This window comes from Brachyistius frenatus, unplaced genomic scaffold (genome assembly GCF_029030835.1).
Source record: "Brachyistius frenatus isolate BFR_SWC_R1_liver_20210118 unplaced genomic scaffold, ASM2903083v1 Contig_211, whole genome shotgun sequence".
Lineage (NCBI taxonomy): Eukaryota > Metazoa > Chordata > Actinopteri > Embiotocidae > Brachyistius > Brachyistius frenatus.
Genome location: NW_027210810.1, coordinates 296512 through 314665, shown reverse-complemented (window position 1 = coordinate 314665; position 18154 = coordinate 296512). Strand labels below are relative to the sequence as shown.

The 18154-nt window shown below is 47.6% G+C and overlaps 2 protein-coding genes across 2 annotated transcripts; both read right to left on the bottom strand.

Annotated features, from left to right (window-relative positions):
- Positions 1–304: 304 nt before the first annotated feature.
- Positions 305–7586, bottom strand: klhl18 (kelch-like family member 18). The gene is made up of 10 exons (XM_069719289.1): positions 7410–7586; positions 5712–5842; positions 5460–5600; positions 4887–5085; positions 4628–4788; positions 3578–3714; positions 3208–3430; positions 3016–3120; positions 2667–2778; positions 305–2415 (listed from the first exon to the last, which is right to left on the bottom strand). The coding sequence occupies exons 1-10, from the start codon at positions 7536–7538 to the stop codon at positions 2029–2031; spliced, it is 1725 nt and encodes a 574-aa protein (XP_069575390.1). The 5' UTR covers positions 7539–7586; the 3' UTR covers positions 305–2028.
- Positions 7587–9075: 1489 nt separating this feature from the next.
- puf60a (poly-U binding splicing factor a) lies at positions 9076–17429 on the bottom strand. The gene is made up of 11 exons (XM_069719295.1): positions 17287–17429; positions 16538–16639; positions 16254–16340; positions 16012–16062; positions 15735–15896; positions 15438–15530; positions 14814–15027; positions 14517–14707; positions 14289–14403; positions 11878–12119; positions 9076–11356 (listed from the first exon to the last, which is right to left on the bottom strand). The coding sequence occupies exons 1-11, from the start codon at positions 17305–17307 to the stop codon at positions 11057–11059; spliced, it is 1578 nt and encodes a 525-aa protein (XP_069575396.1). The 5' UTR covers positions 17308–17429; the 3' UTR covers positions 9076–11056.
- Positions 17430–18154: the final 725 nt, after the last annotated feature.

The window sequence follows — 18154 nt, the reverse complement described above, 5'->3', positions numbered from 1 at the left end:
GACTGATCAAAGACATCGTCAGTTTATTGTTCTCACCGTTGGAAATAAGGATCAGACAGAAACAGACTTTATAAACCTGCAAATGTCCTCTTTATTGATCCGCGAGGAAGGAAAAACAATCAATCATAAATTAATCAATACAAATATAAATAAAGATCACCGATGATGAAGTCGAGGTACGGAGGCCGAAGAGGGTCGGATCAATGACAGCAGCTCGAGTACTGACGCTGTAATAAACACCGGAGCATTCAGTCGGCTCCCGTAGCCTCCATCAGCGGCTCGGAGTGATGGCGACTGAAGCGTCTCCATGACAACGGTGCAACTCCACCACGCTGAAGAAAATCATGAAGATCCAGCTGGAAAGCTTCGGAGGGACTTCTTTTTAAAGGAAGTCTGGCATGTTAAATAATCAATAACGCCAGTTATTGATTATTAATAATGGCCTCACAGACGTCTCTGAGGTGAAGCTCTTCAGCTCGTTAGTTAAATTTCAAAATCCGATCGTATCTATCGATTTGTAAAAAAAAACATCAAAATGTTTTTCCTGAAACTGAAAAATCCCTGAACACTCGTCCAAAGTGATCAATATGAAATCAATATTGAGCAGATGATCGTTTCTCTGAAGCCCCGTTCAGACCTATGGTTTTAATGTTTCCTGCTCAGAAAATTTTCATGTTCATGTTCGCTGCTCTGATTGGTGATTTCACCTCTGTAGCTTAAGGTGAATCTTTTTTCTTCTGCTGCTTTTATTTTGAAAATCTGACAGAAACGGGTCTTTCTGTTTGAGAAGTGAAGGATGCAGAGCTGCTGCTTTCAGCCTGGATCTGTTCACAATAAATGTAGGGCTGCAATGAATAGTCGGCGTATTGATTAGTTGATCAAAAGAAAGTTAATAAGCAGATATTTTGATAACAGATTAATCGCTACAGTCATTTTGATATAAAAATGAATCCTAAGAGACAGAAAATAAAATGTGTTTCAGTTTTGAACTGTTGGTCGACAGTTTGAGGAGCTTCGCTGTCTTAAACTGTTTTTCTTTCATTTCATCATTTTACAAACTAAATGATTATTAGACTAATCAGTAATATAATTAATTATTAGCTGTGCTGCTGATTAACAGCAGCAGAACCGTCTCTGAGCAGCTCCTGTTTACAGTGCATCATAAACGTACAGCCGACTCTCACTTCATCACCGTGACAACGATGGAAACTAAAAACATTAACATTCTCAGGCAGCTTCTGAACCGTCTGTTTCTGTGGTTTCAAAGGGGATTTCAGGAGGTTTATTCTGAAGGAATGAAATAAGCAGGAGGTGGAAGTTACACACTGATTCCAAACGCACATGTTTCATGTGTGAGTTCAGATCAGACTGAAGAGGACGACCAGTTTGCAGAATGTGGCGCCCCCCTGCGGAGGCTTTTTCTCCTTTCACCTGCTCGGTGTCTGTTACAGACTTCCTGTCAAGACACATTTCTTCTTCTTCCTCTTTTAAGTGACTGCAGATTTTGTGACACCGAGACGTGAGATGTTAATGATATTTGCTGCAGCGCCCCCATCAGGTCAAACTTTACAGATACATGATGTGGGTGTAATGAGCTGCGCGGCCCGCAGGAGGCGTCGGCCGCTCTGCTTCCAGTCTGCCAGCCGATTACAGCGGATCAATAAACGGGTCCAGTGAACCGGGTCCCAGGAAAAAAAAAAAAGGGTCACAGTGGTCATCCTGTTTAAGTCAGCAGCTTTGTTTGATTTGGAGGAAGCGACTTCCTGTTTTTCGTTTCAATCAAGTAGAAAATCAATATTGAACATTAAATCAGTCCACACGCGCGCGAATAGCACAATGCTTAGCAGCTAGCCTCTGCGGGCTAGCTCTGCAGTTTTTTTTTCCCATAATCCCACAGGCCTGGCATCAGTGTGCAGGTCCGAGCCCGGCCGTCGTACCGATTGAGCTCAGTGTTCGCCGCCGGAGGGCGCCGCCCCCGCCGCCCACAGCCGTCAGTAAAGCATCGATCATCGGCTGTGATTGGTGGGTTTAGGCGGGCTGCAGGGGGATGCAGCCCACGCCTACACCCCCCTCGTGACAGACCATCGGGGTCATGAAGGTCCAGCGGTTGGTGTCGGGGTTGTACATCTCCACCGAGCAGAGGTTGGACTGTCCGTCGTACCCGCCCACAGCGTACAGGCGCCCCGACGTGGAGACCAGCGACACCCGGCTGCGCCGCGTGTTCATGGCCACCAGGAGGCTCCACTGACCCGACGCGGAGCTGAACACCTCGGCGCCGCTCAGGAAGCCCGAGCCGTCGTACCCCCCCGCCACGTACATGTGGCTGCCCAGAGCCGCCCCGCCGTGACGACAACGCTTGTTCAGCATCGCCGCCGCCGGGTGCCAACGATTGGTGTGGTGGTTGTAGTACTCCACCTGCAGGGGGGCGGAGCCCCCCCAAAAAAAGGGAAAAACACGTAAACAAACAACCACCGGGTGAAGTTTTCTTCCTGTTGGTGTTTATTTCTGACGTTTTATCACCACTACTCTTTACTGCCATCTGGTGGATTTGAACGTGTATGACGTGCAGCGAGGCCGCGCGTCCGATCTCACAACGTCAACGAAAAGAGAAAAGTTATCTATCCGCTCGTATTCTGGAAACTCGGATCGCTTCCCGTCAGACTGACCGTGTTGAAGATCTGCAGACCGTCATGGCCGCCGGACACAAAGATCCGCCCGTCGAACACCGTCACGCCGGCGGCGCTGCGACTGGCGCTCATCTCCGTCACCACCGTCCACCTGCAGGGCGGCAGCAGCTTTAATAAGTCTGATGACGTTTTGAATTCGTGGAGAAATATAAATAATTCAATCTTTACAAACAAATTCAGGGATTGTTTTCATGTTATTCGACATTTTTTTAAAGTTTTTTTTTTTACCACTTAAATAAATCCTTTAACTGTCCCATTACAACCCCTGAATGACCTCACTGTTACGGGGCGTTCAGGGTTCAAGGTGAAAGTCAAGAGTTCTGATCACCTGTCCGTCTCTGGAGAGTAACACTCCACCGAGTTCAGAGACGACTTCCCGTCGTAGCCGCCGCACACGTAGATGTGTCCGTCGATCACGACCGTTCCCATGGCGCTGAGGATGACAGCACAGCGTCATTACTCCTATCAGCGTCAGCGTATTGATCAGCGTATTGATCAGTGTATTGATCAGTGTATTGACCTGCGCTGGCTGTTCATGCTCGACACCCGCGTCCAGCTGTCCGTGTCCGGGTTGTAAACCTCCACCGTGCTGAGCCGCGATTGGCCGTCGTATCCACCGATGGCGTACAGCAGCCCGTTAACGACGGCCACGCCCACCCTGCTGCGAGCCGTCCTCATTGGCTGACAGCGCTCCCAGAGGTTTCCGATGGGATCGAACACCTCGACCACATTCAGAGAGTCGCCTGCAGGAAAAAAAAAAAAAAAAAAAGATGAAAGAAGCTCATCAGCTCCGCCCCCGTACCCAGATGTGTGTGCGTGTGTGTGTGTGTGTGTGTGTGTGTGTGCGTGTGTGTTTGTTTCCTCCCTCAGGTAACAGGTGAGCTGCGTACCCGAGCTGTTGAGTCCTCCCACGGCGTAGATGAGCCCCGTGATGGACGTGCAGCACCTCTGTCGGGTTTTGAAGGCGGGGAGGTGCGGGCGGCGCTCCGGCATCAGGTGGAAATCTTTGGCTTCGTCCACCAAATCTCTGACAGAAAGCAGAGCTCAACTTTAAACCGATCAAAAGACTTAACGAGTCAAAATCAAATAAAATAGAAACAAGACTTCTGAACACTGATGGCAGAACGAAAACTATCAACCGATACGGAGCTGATTACTCTTTGGTGGTGTCCGTAGGGGAACTGGTACAAATGACAGAATCATTTCATTAGTGTGTTCAGATTGTCCTCGAGAAATTGTCATTAAAAATACAAAAAAGAATCTGTGACTATCATCCTTCCTCACTTCTTCCGGGTTTTTTTTTTAGCAGCACCTGGTTGTAATACATTACTCCCGTCACAAGGTGGCGATGACGCACCTAAAAGCCGCCATTAAACAACATAAGGAGAAGAAGAACTGGTTGCTACTAGACTCAGGAGCTTTGCAGGTAAACTGTGTGGCGCTGTGAGATCAGATGTCACGGTGCCACGAGCAGGAACATGCAAAAACAATTACAGCCGTCAAGAAAGTTTGATGGATTAATAAAGTATTTATCTATCTGTCTATCAGAAACATGCAAGAACGATTACAGCTGTCAAAAAAGTTCAGTGTGGAACTTGGCTTGAAATGCCCGTCCCTGACTGTTCACTATGCACAAGACAAGTGAACCGTACCGATCGCAGCACAGATCTTTGAGCAATAAAACAGCACCTGCAAAATAAAGACTTGATCTCAGACTGGACTTCTGTCTGTAGAACAGGTCCGATATCCCATTTACAGCAGCAGAACTGTCCGCGAGCAGCTCCAGTTCGCGGTCCACCATCGACGTACAGGCGACGATCGGCGTGTCACCGCGGTACCGAAAGGAAAAACCTAAAAACCATCCGGATTCTCGGGCAGCTTCTGAACTGCCCGTTTCTACCGGCTCGTGGAGGTTTTTGTCGCGACGCGTTTTGTCTCACCTGCACTTGTGGCAGCAGCGCACCAGCTCGTCCTGCTGGACTCGGTCCGACAGGAACTGAGGTCGACACAGAGGGAGTCGGATCTTTGACAGCAGCTCCGGCAGCAGGGTGTCCCTCCTGTCCCGGTCGTGGTGAACCCAGGCCAGCACCGCCTCGAACACCTGCACGGGTACGACACACCTTTAACACCTGCCCGCGGAGTCCCGTCCATCAGATCGGATCAGCCGCTCTGCGAGTTTCTCGTCCGACGGCGTCTCACCTGCTCCTCCGCCTTCACGTTGAGCTCGTCGCAGCCGACCAGCTCCAGCACCTCCTCCGTCCTCAGACCCAGGAACTCCTCCGACAGCGAGACGTCCACGAAGTGCTGGTGGAGGAAGCTGTTGGCCGAGTCGTACAGCGTCGTGCACATCATCGTCTCCGCGAACTGACGGACGCCCAGACAGTTCTTCGGATGTAACCTGAGCAGAAGTCGGCACACTTCATCACTTAAGACACTGAACGGACCTTTTGGTGCCAGAAGCCCAGCGACAACACCTCAGATGTGAAACGCCGTCCGCCGACGAAGACCATTTGATATCCCGGAAAGCTCCAGAACTAAATGGAAGCTGCGGTGAGATCATTTTTTTTTTTAGAGTTTAGTCTAAAAATCGGCGAGCCGATCGACGTCAGCGGCGAGTCGCCGATTTTTAGAAACACACTGGCTGTAAAACATGTTGTTTTTTTGAACAGACTCTGGTACCACTGACGATCTGCTCTTCGTGATTCAAACCTGCCGAGCGCGTCGCGGCGCGAGTCAGAGCTCGCCGAGGTCGTGCGGCGGCGCGACACTGACCTCTCCTGCAGGAAGGAGCAGCAGGCGTCTTTGACGTTCTGCAGCTGCAGGAAGCTCGAGCCGATCAGGAGAGACTGGACGTTCTGCTGGTCGATGGCGACGTGGCCGCTGTACGCGAAGTTGATCAGAGCCTCCAGAGCACTAAAACAGACGGCCGCTGGTTACACTGGGAAGACTGGTTTCAGACTGCGAGGAGGGTTCCCGTACTGGTCTAAAACATTTATAGAGGTTCCTGTCCTGGTCTCCGGTTACCTGGGATCCATTCCCTGCATCAGGATCTCGTCCTGTTTACACTCCACCATGTCGTTGGTGAACATTGCGTGAAAATAGGGGATGGAGGCGGCCAGGACGATCCGGTGAGCGCTGAACTTGTGATCCCCGACCTGCAGACGGGACAACAAATGTTAGTCGACACCGGTCCTCACCTGTCCCAACAACTATTTCCACCCGTCCTCAACTGTCCTCACCTGTCCTGTGGTCTATTTACAGTCTCAGTGTCCCTACCTGTCCCGCGGCCTCTCAGCCGCTGCGGGTTTAGTTTCAGCAGCGCAGACTCAGCGTTGTCGAACCCTGAGACATTAAGAGGATCAAAGTGGAGCCGCAGCTCTGCAGCGACTCATCGGGAGAGCGGGTATCCTCAGCGCCTGTCCTCCCGAAACACCGAAAAACGGCTGGTCGTCACGACGACGGACGGAGTACAGCCGCAAGACGCAGAACCGACAGACTCGGCGCGTTCTGCCTTTTTAAAAAAAAAAAATGTAACGTCGTCGTCGTTGTTCAAATCGTTTTCTGTTACGAAGCTTCTGTGGAAAAAAACCGGGTCGCTGTCGTTCCTCACAAACGTCACACGAGGACGTCAGGAAGACGCTGCAGTCACAGCTCGGCTGTGAATATCGATCGGAGCGAACGCTCTGAGAAAGGTGAAGTTTGTCGTCCGGTGGCGCCACGGAAATTTAAAAAAAAAAGAAGCAGGTAAATCAAACTGAACCTGCAGCGATCAATGAAATCGATCAGAGTGATTATAACAGTTCCGATATATTAGTTTCTGGTTGTTTTTTTTCCCTCTGACACTCACAACACTTATAGACGACCGATCGGTCCGGAGACACGAGCTGCATATAACATTGATTACACCTTGAAGTCCGCAGCTGATCAACATCAGGACCACAAATCCAGCTGTTCCCCAGTGATGATCAATTACAGATCAATCGTTACTCCAACGCACAGCTGGCGATGATTGATGAGTCACTCCACAAAGTTCTGTCAGGTAAAAACTCATCGATGACTTCAGTCCGTCAATCAATCAATCAATCAATCAATCAATACGACAGATGACCTGAACATCTGTAGGTCATCATCAGCGTTATGGAGGAATCTTCTGGAATTGATGAGTCTGACTACAAACCAGTTTCAATCAGTGAATCTTTATTGTTTCTGAATTTAATCAATGCGAAATATTTACCGTCTTCCTCACGTCGGTTACTGTCAATCATGTATCGATCAGTAAATGCACGTCAGTTCCACTTCCGGTTTTCGACCTGAGCAGCTGTTGATCAGCTGTAAGTGACATTATCTTTATTGGCGTTATTCTATTAATCTATTATTATAGATTCTTTGTGTACTGATGAAGAAAAAACAACAACAACAACAACAAAACAGACAACAGTTTCCACCTGAACTCGACAGATCAACTTATTGATCTGTGGCTCGTCACGTCTGAACAAGTGTAACCGACACCCGGTCAGCCGTCGGCGAGCTGCCCTGCTGCTCGGATCCCCGGCAGGTCAAAGGTCACCGTGGACGCAGCGGCCCGTGACGTCTCTGAACGATCGTCGTCTTATAATAATCCGCTATTAGCCCGTTAGCATGTTGTTAGCCTTGTTAGCAGCTAGCGTCGCGGGTCGTTAGCTCGCGGGCTACCCTTCGAGCCGCGAGCGTCGTCGGTTTTACCTTGAGCGTGACGTCACAGAGTTTCCCCTGACGTCGGATCTCCTCCATGACGACATAGCCCCGTGCCGGCAGGTCGTGCACCGAGAAGTGAACCAAATCCTCCAGCTCTTCGCAGAGAACGTCTCCCATCGTCAGCAGGAGCGGCGGCGCGGCGCGGACTGAACCCTCCGAGCCGCCGTACACCGACAGTGAGCGCTGACGTCAGGGCAGGTCCAGCTTTCACAATAAAAGAGGAACATGACTAATACTTCCGCTTTGGTGTTTGGCTGTCAAATGGGAGTTTACAACTTCTGTAATCATTTTTTTTTTTTTTTAATTTAAAACATTTTATTTGTAATTATTAATAAGTAATTGTTTTGGGATGTTTATAAACTACAAGTTTGTAAAACCTTTTACTTTGTAAACTCCATAAAACACACAAACAGTTAAATTACTTCTGACAGAGATTTTTAAGTCAAACCCAAAAACTTTTAGGTCATTTTTTGCTATAGCATGACTTTGTTTTTCATAATTTGGATGACATACCATAATATGATTTTTTTTTTTTTTTTTTTTTTTAAGTCATAACAAAGGAGGGGGAACCATACCCCAATTCTCCTCCCTGGGAGACAGCAGTGCTAACCACTGCACCACCAATCTTCACTGTAATTAGACAGTGTTGTGACATATCTTTGGCTCACTGCAACCTATAACTCCACCGTCCACAAATATTCATTCAACTGTGACCAAAATTGCCGCAGACATTCTTTGGATAGTAGATAAACATGTTTTCAAAGGGGGTCTGCAGTGGTAGTAAATATCTTCCTGTAACGTGTAGTGTCTGCAAAACACTTTGTTTTAACTTCACTAAAAGTTGAATCACCATCAACAGGTGGAATCTGAACCATTAATATCAACCTTGGTGAAGGAGAATCTTTTACCTGAGTGAACTCTGTCAAACACTTTCTCCTGCCACAATCCGGCGAGACCTCCTGGGTTTGTACGTGCAGTAATACTAATACTAAACCAAAGGTCAACAACAATGCCAAACAAAACAAAAAACCAAGAGACTTTTTTTTTTCATTTCACTGGTTAGAGAGAAGTAACTTGAGGCATGCATGTCAGTTCAGAAAAAGGTCATACTCCAAAGAGTGATAAAAAAAAAAGTCATCCAAATATCCAAAGTATGTGGTCCAAAATATGATAAGAAAAAAAAAAAAGTCATAGTCGACATAGCATGTCATCCAAAAAGTTACCCAAAATTAATTTTTGTATATAGTATAGCGTATATAATATATAGTATAGCGTATATAATATATAGTATATTGTATAGCCAGGGTGATGCGGCTAAGTTTGATGTTTCACCGTGACACAGGAAGTTGATGTTTAAGGTCAAACGATGCTCCGAACCTCATGAAACTTTGCACATTCGTCAGGCACCAACTTTCATGAGTTTTTGAAGACGTTAAAGCTGCCAAAAAAAAAGCCTTATTTCTTTAACAGAAGAATAAGGAACGAGAACGAGACAAAAAATTAAAACTGCAAGCGGGAATATGCGGACCATGACGTGCAGCGTGCGAGGGCCCGCGTATCACTGCTTAGTTTTAATTATGTTTGGTTTTCACTTTATTATGAACTGTATTTCTGTATTCAGAAGCTTTAAAACACAAAAAAGACACAGGTTGTAAAAAAAAAAAAAGAGGAAAGTTTTATTCACATATTTTGGTGTTTGACTGTGTTCGAGCTGAAAAACACCTGAACAAGGTGCTGAACCTCTAAAAACCTCATTCGTGTTGTGATCTGGAGGGAAAACTGCGTCAACACGCCACCACGTGCACGGAGTGAAGTCTGCTTCAGTGTGGATGAAGCCGAGGTGCGTTCAGGAACAGCAGTCAGGTCAGAAACAACGAACATCCATTCGTTTCTGCTTGCTATAACCAGGTGGAGTCACAATCTGGACCACAGCTGCTTCATGTTTCAGCTCAAACCTGTTACCAACCTACTCAGCATTTTACTGGAGGTCGGAGTGTCTCTAAAGGCACCGCACTGCTGAGACAGGAGCCTCATCACAGAAACCAGATTAGGCCAGAACCGGGTCTACCTGCTGGAGGAGCTTTTCTGTCCCCGACCAGGACCGGCTGTGCGGTCAATAAGCTGAGTCAGATTTTAGTCGTCAGGACCGAAAAATAAGGAATGAATTTAGTTGAATTGATCAAATGTGCGCCTCGCAGCGAGGAGGTTGTGGGTTCGATCCCGGCCTGTGGAGTTTGCATGTTCTCCCTGTTGCCTGCATGGCTCCTCTCCGGGTTCTCCGGCTTCCTCCCGCCATCCAAAAACATGCACGTCAGGTTAATTGGCGATTCTACAAAATGCCGTTCGGTGTGAACGAGAGTGTGAACGGTCTTTGTTTCCGTCTGTCTCTGTGTGTTGGTCCTGTTATGGACTGGCGACCAGGCTGCAGCTGCCCCCGTGACCCTGTTGAGGATAAAGCAGGTATAGATAATGGATGGATGGATGATCATATGTGGAACAATACTCTTGTCGGTCGGGGTTCTGGTAGCCAGTTCTAGTTTGATCCGGTTCCTGGGACGGTCAAGTACCCGGATGTGTTGATCTCCAACACAAATGGATCTCTCTGATCTCTCCAGGTTCTGTCAGCAGTTTCTCTTCTCCAGCCGGCACTGATCGTCACTTCCTGCAGTTAAAATGTCCGACGTCAGATGCAGATCGATACCGTTAACAGACGGACTTCATGCTGCCGGTTAATGACCTCCCTGACTCGTTTGTGAGTGAAAAATGCATCACATGATCAGCTGATCACTGCAGCGCTTCATACAGCGGATCAATATCTGAAGCTTCATTAGCTCAGAGTTTGATCAGCACCGCGTCATCCGGATTCAAATTTTTAAGTCAATTGTCGACGGCGAGTTTTGTATTTTCAGTTATTGACAGTTAGCTGCTAACGTTCGCGTGACCTGCTGTTTGTTGGAGCACCTCTCAGTAACCCGACTCAGCAAACACGTCGCCTTCTCACGCGAGTCATCAGATAAACAATGCAGCCGACATAATTCATGCTGACTCGGCTCCGTCTGTCCAGCAGCTCGTTAGATTACATTTTTCAGCACCCTCTTGTTGTCATAGTAACAATGACAGGAGCAAAGTCCGGAGCGACGTACTTGCCGAGCCATAAAGTCGGCAGAGGTCGGAGGTCGGGGTGGACGGACGGACTCTTACAGAGACCGCTATTAACTTCCCGTCATAAACTGAGAGCTTAACTTCTGTTAACCTTAACCACCTGTTTATTATGGTCACCACGGTGACCGAGGTCATCTAACCTCAACTAGGTAGTTATTCTAACTCGCAGCGTGAAAGCTGAAGCTGACCGAACATTCACCGTAGTATTGTCAGCTTGTAAACTGAAGGAGGACCGTTTTCTCCCCGAAGTTGATATAAAGTCGGTCGATTTGGAAAAAACTGATGATCAGGAACAGAAAAGGTTTGATTTGTAGTTGAAACATGAGAAACAGCAGGATCGGCCCTTTAATCCTGTCCAGAGACAAACTGAGGAGAAGTTTCTCTGGAGACAAACACTGATTAAAAAAAAAAACCTAAAAACTGTGACGGGTTAGAAAGAGGTCGCTACGCTACGCTCGAGTGTTTGTGTTTTTCTACGCCGACAGATCGCTGTTTTCAAAGCGTAACTGGTCGTAAACCTCCGCGACCACCTTGCGTCCTCCGAACCAGCGGTGGTTCAGCGCCTGGATGGCCCGGTTCATCTCGGCCACCTCCGAAAACTCCACGAAGATCTTCACGATGACTTCGGCGCCGTCCTCCTCGCCCTGACGCTCCTGGTAGATGATGACTCGCTTCACGCGGCCGAACTTCCCGCACTCCTCGGTGACCTCGCCCTCCAGGTCGTCGTCGATGTCGTCGGGGCCGACCATGTTCCTCAGGACCATGACGGTGGACTGACGGGGGGACAGAACAAGTCGTTTACCTCACGCCCGCTCATATGTTACGAGTTCCACGTTGTAGAAGTACTGCTCGGTCTACTTTCCCTGATTTACACTCTCTTCTTTTTCCTACTTATAGTCCTTCGGTACTTTTAATTCATGTGGCTACAAAGTTGTATCCTCCACCAGGAAGTCCCAATTTAAGGCCGACAGTACCGACAGTCCAGAGTCAAAAGGTCCGCAGGTCGTTTGTCCCGACGGCTGTCAGACTTGTTCAACACCAGCCTATAATAATGTCATAGCACCTGACGCCTGATTTGTATGCGTATTTTGTAATGTTTTCTTACTGTGTGCTTACCTTTTTTCCCAACTGTGTTTCTATGCCGCTGTGACGACTACATTTCCCCACTGTGGGTTTAATAAAGTCTTATTTTATCTTATCTTAAAACCAACAGCTCGGAATAATACCAATCGTCCCAACAGTCATGAGTCAAGACCAACAAATCCTTAAACTAACAGTGCAGAGTCGAGCCCACCTCCTGCTTGCGGAGCAGTTTCCTCATCACCATGTGTCTGGCGCTGCTGCCGCTGATGGTCATGTGCTCCTGCTCGCTCAGCGGCTCCGTGGCCCCGTCCTGCTGCCCCTCCTGCTGGCGCGCCTCCTCTTCCCCTTTCCTCTTGAGCTCGACGCCGAAGGCGGCCACCGCCAAGGGGGTTGTGGCCAGTACCGGGTTCACCAAACCGACCTGAGGCACGCCGGGTCGAGCCGGAGTGACACCTGAAACAGACAGGAAGCAGGAGGGAGAGGTTGGTCAGCCCGGCGGTGGCAGTCCGGCCGCAGAGAGCCGCCCCAGGCTGCTGGAGAAGAAGAACCTCCTGCTGGGCGGCAGCTTCTCCATCGGACTGGGGCCGACCCCCGGCCTCTTCTACTAGCCTCAGCATACACTGGGTGCACTGGCTTACCACACCTGTACCACTGTGTTCATCACACGGGTGGAGGTAAAAAAAAACAACTTAAATTCTTAGGCTGACTTATTGCTTCCGTTTTCTACCAGTAGCAAAAGCAGCGACTAACTCCACCAGCCTGACGTATGTCACTCCTCAACAAGCAGCTGTAAACAAGTGCACCCACAGACCGTACAGTGTGACTCTGCGGCTCTGAACTCTCAGCTGCTGAATGTTCTTCCTCTGGTGACCATGTTGAGTTTTGAAACTAATACTTACGATTGGTGCAGAAATAATCTCAGGAAACAGGAAGGTGAAACGTTTTTGGACTTTAAGCTAAGAGGATCAGAGGAGGATGAACAAACCCCACTGACTCAAGTCATATATATATATATATATATACACCTCCCCACCCCACCCCACCCAACTCAAAGTGTGTGCAGGTGTGTTGTAAAACATGACTGAAACTCCACAAATCACACAGGATCTGAGACTCACTGGCCAATAGGAATGAGGGGCTATGTTTAAAGGGAGGGGCTAGAAACAGTCCTCTTCACTGGGTTGGTCAGTGTGCAGCAAAGGGGAGGTATTAAGAGGTCACTGTTGGTGCAAATGTTGGGGGTCGAGAGAGGGGTGGGGGAGAAGAGAAAAAACAGAGAGAGAGAAAAAAAGACAATAAAAGAGAAAATCTATTAGTGGAGACGCTTCTGACGAAGCAACACAAACAACAACTGGGACAAACTACTTCCTGTCTGGAGTTCATTAAAACCACAATGAGGGTCTGACTGAAGGAGGCGACCTCTGCTGGAGGAAACGCGTTTTCCCTTCAGAGCAACTCGACTTCTACACAGTCAGAGATTTCATCTCCTGACTCGTCAAGTAGGGCTGCAACCTATTACTTTTAATTATTGATTCATCTGTTGATCATCTTATTGATTAATCGATCAGCTGTTTGGTCTTTTCCAAATTAGAAGCTGCAGCCTGAAAAGTCTTTTAGTCCACAACCAAGAGTTGGTCGGTTTATTATCACAGAGGACTAAAGGAACCAGAAAGTATTAGAATTTTAACATTAAAAAGACTAAAAAAAAATAAAAAATTAAAAAAAAAAAAAATCATCATCATTCAGATATCAAAACAGTTGGTGACTCATTTTGACGATCAATTAATCGTTGCAGCTCTATTGTCAAGATCAAGATTCACATCTTGAGCACAAGTGATCAACGGTTTTATCTTACAAGTTATCTTGTTCACACAAGCGTTGATCTTTGCTCAAACAAATTGGGTTGCAGTGATTTCTGTCACACACGTTAACCGGCGCAAAGACAATCGTTTGTGACAACAAGACTTCTTGTACACACACACACACACACACACACACACACACACACACACACACACACACACACACACACACACACCCGTGTTTGTCTTGGGCTCACAGGGTTTTTTATCTAAAAGGTCAACAGGTTGTATTTGGTTGCACAAAATCCACATCTTGTACAAACAAGGTCATTTCTTTAAACATCATCCACATCTTGTTCATGAAAGATTTCCATTTTGTTCTTTTCTATGGTTTTAGCATTTAAATTGTTCTCTTACGAGTTCTTCTCCGTGTACAAGTGACGATAATGTTTTCTTAAAGCTTTCATCTCACATGGTTTCACCCTGTTTGTACAAGTTATGATCTTGTAAGCACAAGGTAAAAACAAAACAAAAAAATCCAAATGATATTAATAATGGGTAAAAAAAAATGGAAGGGCAAAAAAACCAAAACTAACAAAGCAACAAATTAAACCGAAAAATAAATCAATGACGAGGTGGTAAACATCTATCTTGAAGCTGATCTGCGGAGGTCGACAGGTCGTCGGTGAGACTGTGACCGGCTGCTCGCACTTCAGACAGCAGAGCTTTAATGTGATTTGACAGCAGGGCGTCTTCGTTATCATGGGGGGCGGGGCTTATCTGTGTGTGGGTGGGGGAGTGGGGGTGTAGGTGTTCCTACCTGTGATGACACCTGGAGCCTGGGCAGCCATGACAGCCTGAGGAAGTCCTCCCAGCTGCTGAGAGAGGAGCGCCGGTCCGGCCAGAGCTCCGAGCACCGACCCTCCCACTGACTCCTAAACGCACCGCAAAACAAAACACTAAAAAATGTGTCTAATAATGTGGGAAATATATCCAATCGATCGATACCATTTGTCCTCTAAGGGCGGGTGCAGCCTTTGTGGATTACCTGAGCGGTAATCTTCGCCGTGGCTGCCGCTGCTGCCACGGCGGCTGCAGCGGGGAGGCCTCCGGGGGTCGTCGGCGTGAGGAGGGGCATGGGCGGAGTCACGGCCTTCCCTACCCGAAGGTACTGACCCCCCAGGTCAAACAGGTTCATTGAGGCCACGGCGTCCAGAGAAGACTGAGCCTTATCGTACTCTGGAAAACAGGTACACAAAACCACCAGACTTCCATCATCTCTGGAAGAAAAACCTGCAGGCTCAGCAGCGCCCTCGTGAGGCTGGGTGAGTCATTACACGCTCACCGACGAAGCCGTAGCTTTTGTGCCTTCCGGTCGTCGGCTCGCGGGCCAACATGCAGGACTTGATCCTCCCGAAGGCCTCGAAGACACTCTTGATGTCCTCGTCGGAGAGATCGGGGTGGACGGATGCCACGTAGATTCTGTTGAAGGCACGGGCTTCTTCTGCAAGCTGGTCAATGATTGGCTGAGCCTGGCCAATGTTACTGGGCCTCCCAACCTGCAAGACGACAAATAGGGAGAAATAGAAAATCCTCAGGAACCTCTAAAACGTGACGACAGTCAGACATGAATGATGGAAACTGAAGCGTGTGTACAGATCTGTGATGATAGAAACTGAAGCGTGTGTACAGATCTGTGATGGTAGAAACTGAAGCGTGTGTACAGATATGTGATGGTAGAAGCTGAAGCGTGTGTACAGATCTGTGATGGTAGAAACTGAAGCGTGTGTACAGATATGTGATGGTAGAAGCTGAAGCGTGTGTACAGATCTGTGATGGTAGAAACTGAAGCGTGTGTACAGGTCTGTGATGATAGAAACTGAAGCGTGTGTACAGAGCTGTGATGATAGAAACTGAAGCGTATGTACTGGTCGGGGATGTGGCTAACTGACCATCACTCTGGACACACCTTGATGTTTCTTCCCCCGAGGACGACGGAGTTCATCTGTTCCAGAGCGAGCTGAGCTGCTTCGGGCATCTCGTACTCCACGAAGGCAAAACCCTGCAGAGACGAACACTGAAGCCTCAAACCCTGAAATCTGAACAGCTTGATGAGGAAAAACCTGAAAGAGCTAATTTACCTCAGATTTGTTTCACAGAGTGTGTGTGTGTGTGTGTGTGTGTGTGTGTGTGTGTGTGTGTGTGTGTGTGTGTGTGTGTGTGTGTGTGTGTGTGTGTGTGTGTGTGTGTGTGTGTTGAGTGTGACCTTGTGCTTCATAGTCACAGAGTCCCAGGACATGTCGATGCTTTTGATCGGTCCAAAGGGGGCGAAGGCCTGTCTGATGGTGTCCTCTCCGAGCTCGTAGTAGATGGAGCCGACGTAAACTCGACACATGATGGCCAGAGCTCTCTGCCTCTGAGCCGCGACCTGAGAAGCAAGAGAAGAAGAAGAAGAAGAACTCTTAAGCCTCCAGCGCGGCTGTGAGGTGCGGACAGTCTGCTCGGACACAAGCGAAGATGAAGGTCGGCAGGATTTTACTCACCGACTGCAACGGCGACAGGGCGTCTCCGAAACCCATCGTCAGAGACGCCATCTGAGACAGGAAGACAACGTCACATCCTCATGAACAGGAAATATAAAACTCATCATGGACAAGCATGAAGGAAATCTTCCATCTGCGGCCGGGTGATTTGGACAAAAAAAAAAAAAAAAAAAAAAAATCAAACTAAGCTGCGTTAAAGTCTTTCTGTTCTGACCTCTACAGGAAGCCGCTGCTGCCGTTACCTGCAGGGTGCTGATCTGCTGCTGCTGAGCCAGAGTCTGTTTGACCAGAACGCTCTTGATGCTCTGCTCCATCGCGTACTTCTTCGCCTGCAGGCAGGAAACAGCGAATCACAGACCCCTCCGATGCAACGGAAATACAGCAGCACTTTTTTTTTTTCTTTGTTTTTCTAATACGAAAACCAAAACTGAAGAATCAACTTCTTCAGTTTTGATCTTCACTGTAGGAAAGTAGTCAAAATAAATAAATAAAACATTTTATGCGTGTGTGTGTGTGTGTGTGTTACCTTCTGCAGCGCCTCCTGCTGGTTGGGGGTGAGCGGCGGCAGGCCCAGCTTGGTGGTGGTGGTGGTGGTCTGTCCGTTCTCCATGATGAGAGCCGGGCCTCCCTGTCAACAGCACCAACAGGTGAGCAAAACAAACGCACCTTCGGGTTCTGCCCAACATGTGATGCCAGACTTGGGGTAAAGGTGGGGAACACCCTGGACAAGGCTGACTGTCCGTCACCGGGACAGGAAAGACAGAATTAGAAATGGCCTTATTTGTGTGTGTGTGTTTTCTTATCGTTACTAATAATCATTACGTTCCCAGTGAAGTTCAGTTTAAGTGCAGTGATGTCAGCGTGGACAGTAAACTGTAATATATCCTGCCACAAAAATCCCAAAAGGTGTTATAACCCGTTAGTAAAACACGAATCAATGTTTAGATGTTCTGAATGATGGTTCCGAGTCCAGCAGGTGTTCCACCTGCACAGTTAGCTCGACCTCAGCGAACAGAACCGTCCAGGACCTCGGTGCTGTTGACCTATTTTAGCTCCTCTCTTTCTGCAGCACCGATCTGATGGAAAGTGAGGAGTTGATATCTGACCGATTTATCTGCTTGATTGATTTAAGTCTAATCAGGAAGAAAAAATAAATAAATAAATAAATAAATAAAAAACACCAGCAGCATCTTTAGGTTCTGTCCGGACCCTCCTGTTAGCATTAGCTTAGTCTGTTTCGTTCAGAACCAATAATGAAACGTCGACGGTTCGTACCACAGAAACGGCCGCCGCCATACAGCTCCGCCCCGGCTCTCCGGCTCTCAGCTCCGGCTCTCCAAGCTACTATCTGTCCGCAGTTTGGTTCAAATCTGTCGGATATCTCAAGAGGTTTTGAGTCTCTGCAGCCCCGGAACACAGCGGCGTCCGCCTGACGCCACTTCCTGTGAGAGGGCTGTCAAAATAAAAGACGCGTTAAAAAATTATTTTTTAAAAAAATGTAAAAAAAAATAAAGAGACTTTAAAATAGAACACGTGTAAAGAGAAATAAATATACTAAACACGATAAAGAAACTCGGAGAGCCAAACAGCCCACTGTTATGTTCTTTAAATCTGCAACCATTGATATGACTGGATATATTTCCATAACTATTGGAAACATCTTTTTTGGATCCACCACCTGATCTGGATTCTCTCCAAAATGTATTTTTGTCCTTGGTCCATAATACACCCTTCCAAATTAGGCTGATAGTTTTTCTGAAATACTGCTGACAAAAAAAGCCACCCTAAAAACATAACTTATTATTAAAAATCCTTCTGGACTGGATTACCATGTAGAGGGAGCTTCCCGCTGACAGTAAGGGTTGTCGGTTCAATCCCCAGTTTCCCGTCCACGTTCAAAAATGCCCCGGAGCAACTCCGTGTGCATTTTTGAGTTCTTCATAGATTTAAGTGTCGTTTCATTCTTGCCATTTCTATTTTCACACATCGATAGCGCATGTGCACGTGGGTCCTCGTGTAAAGTGGAACAGTTGATGTGATCCTTTCGAATTATTCATCTTTTTTTCTGCCGTGTATAGAAACACAAACATGAATCTTTTTAATCTGACTATCCTCCATCTGTTGAACACTGAACATCATATTT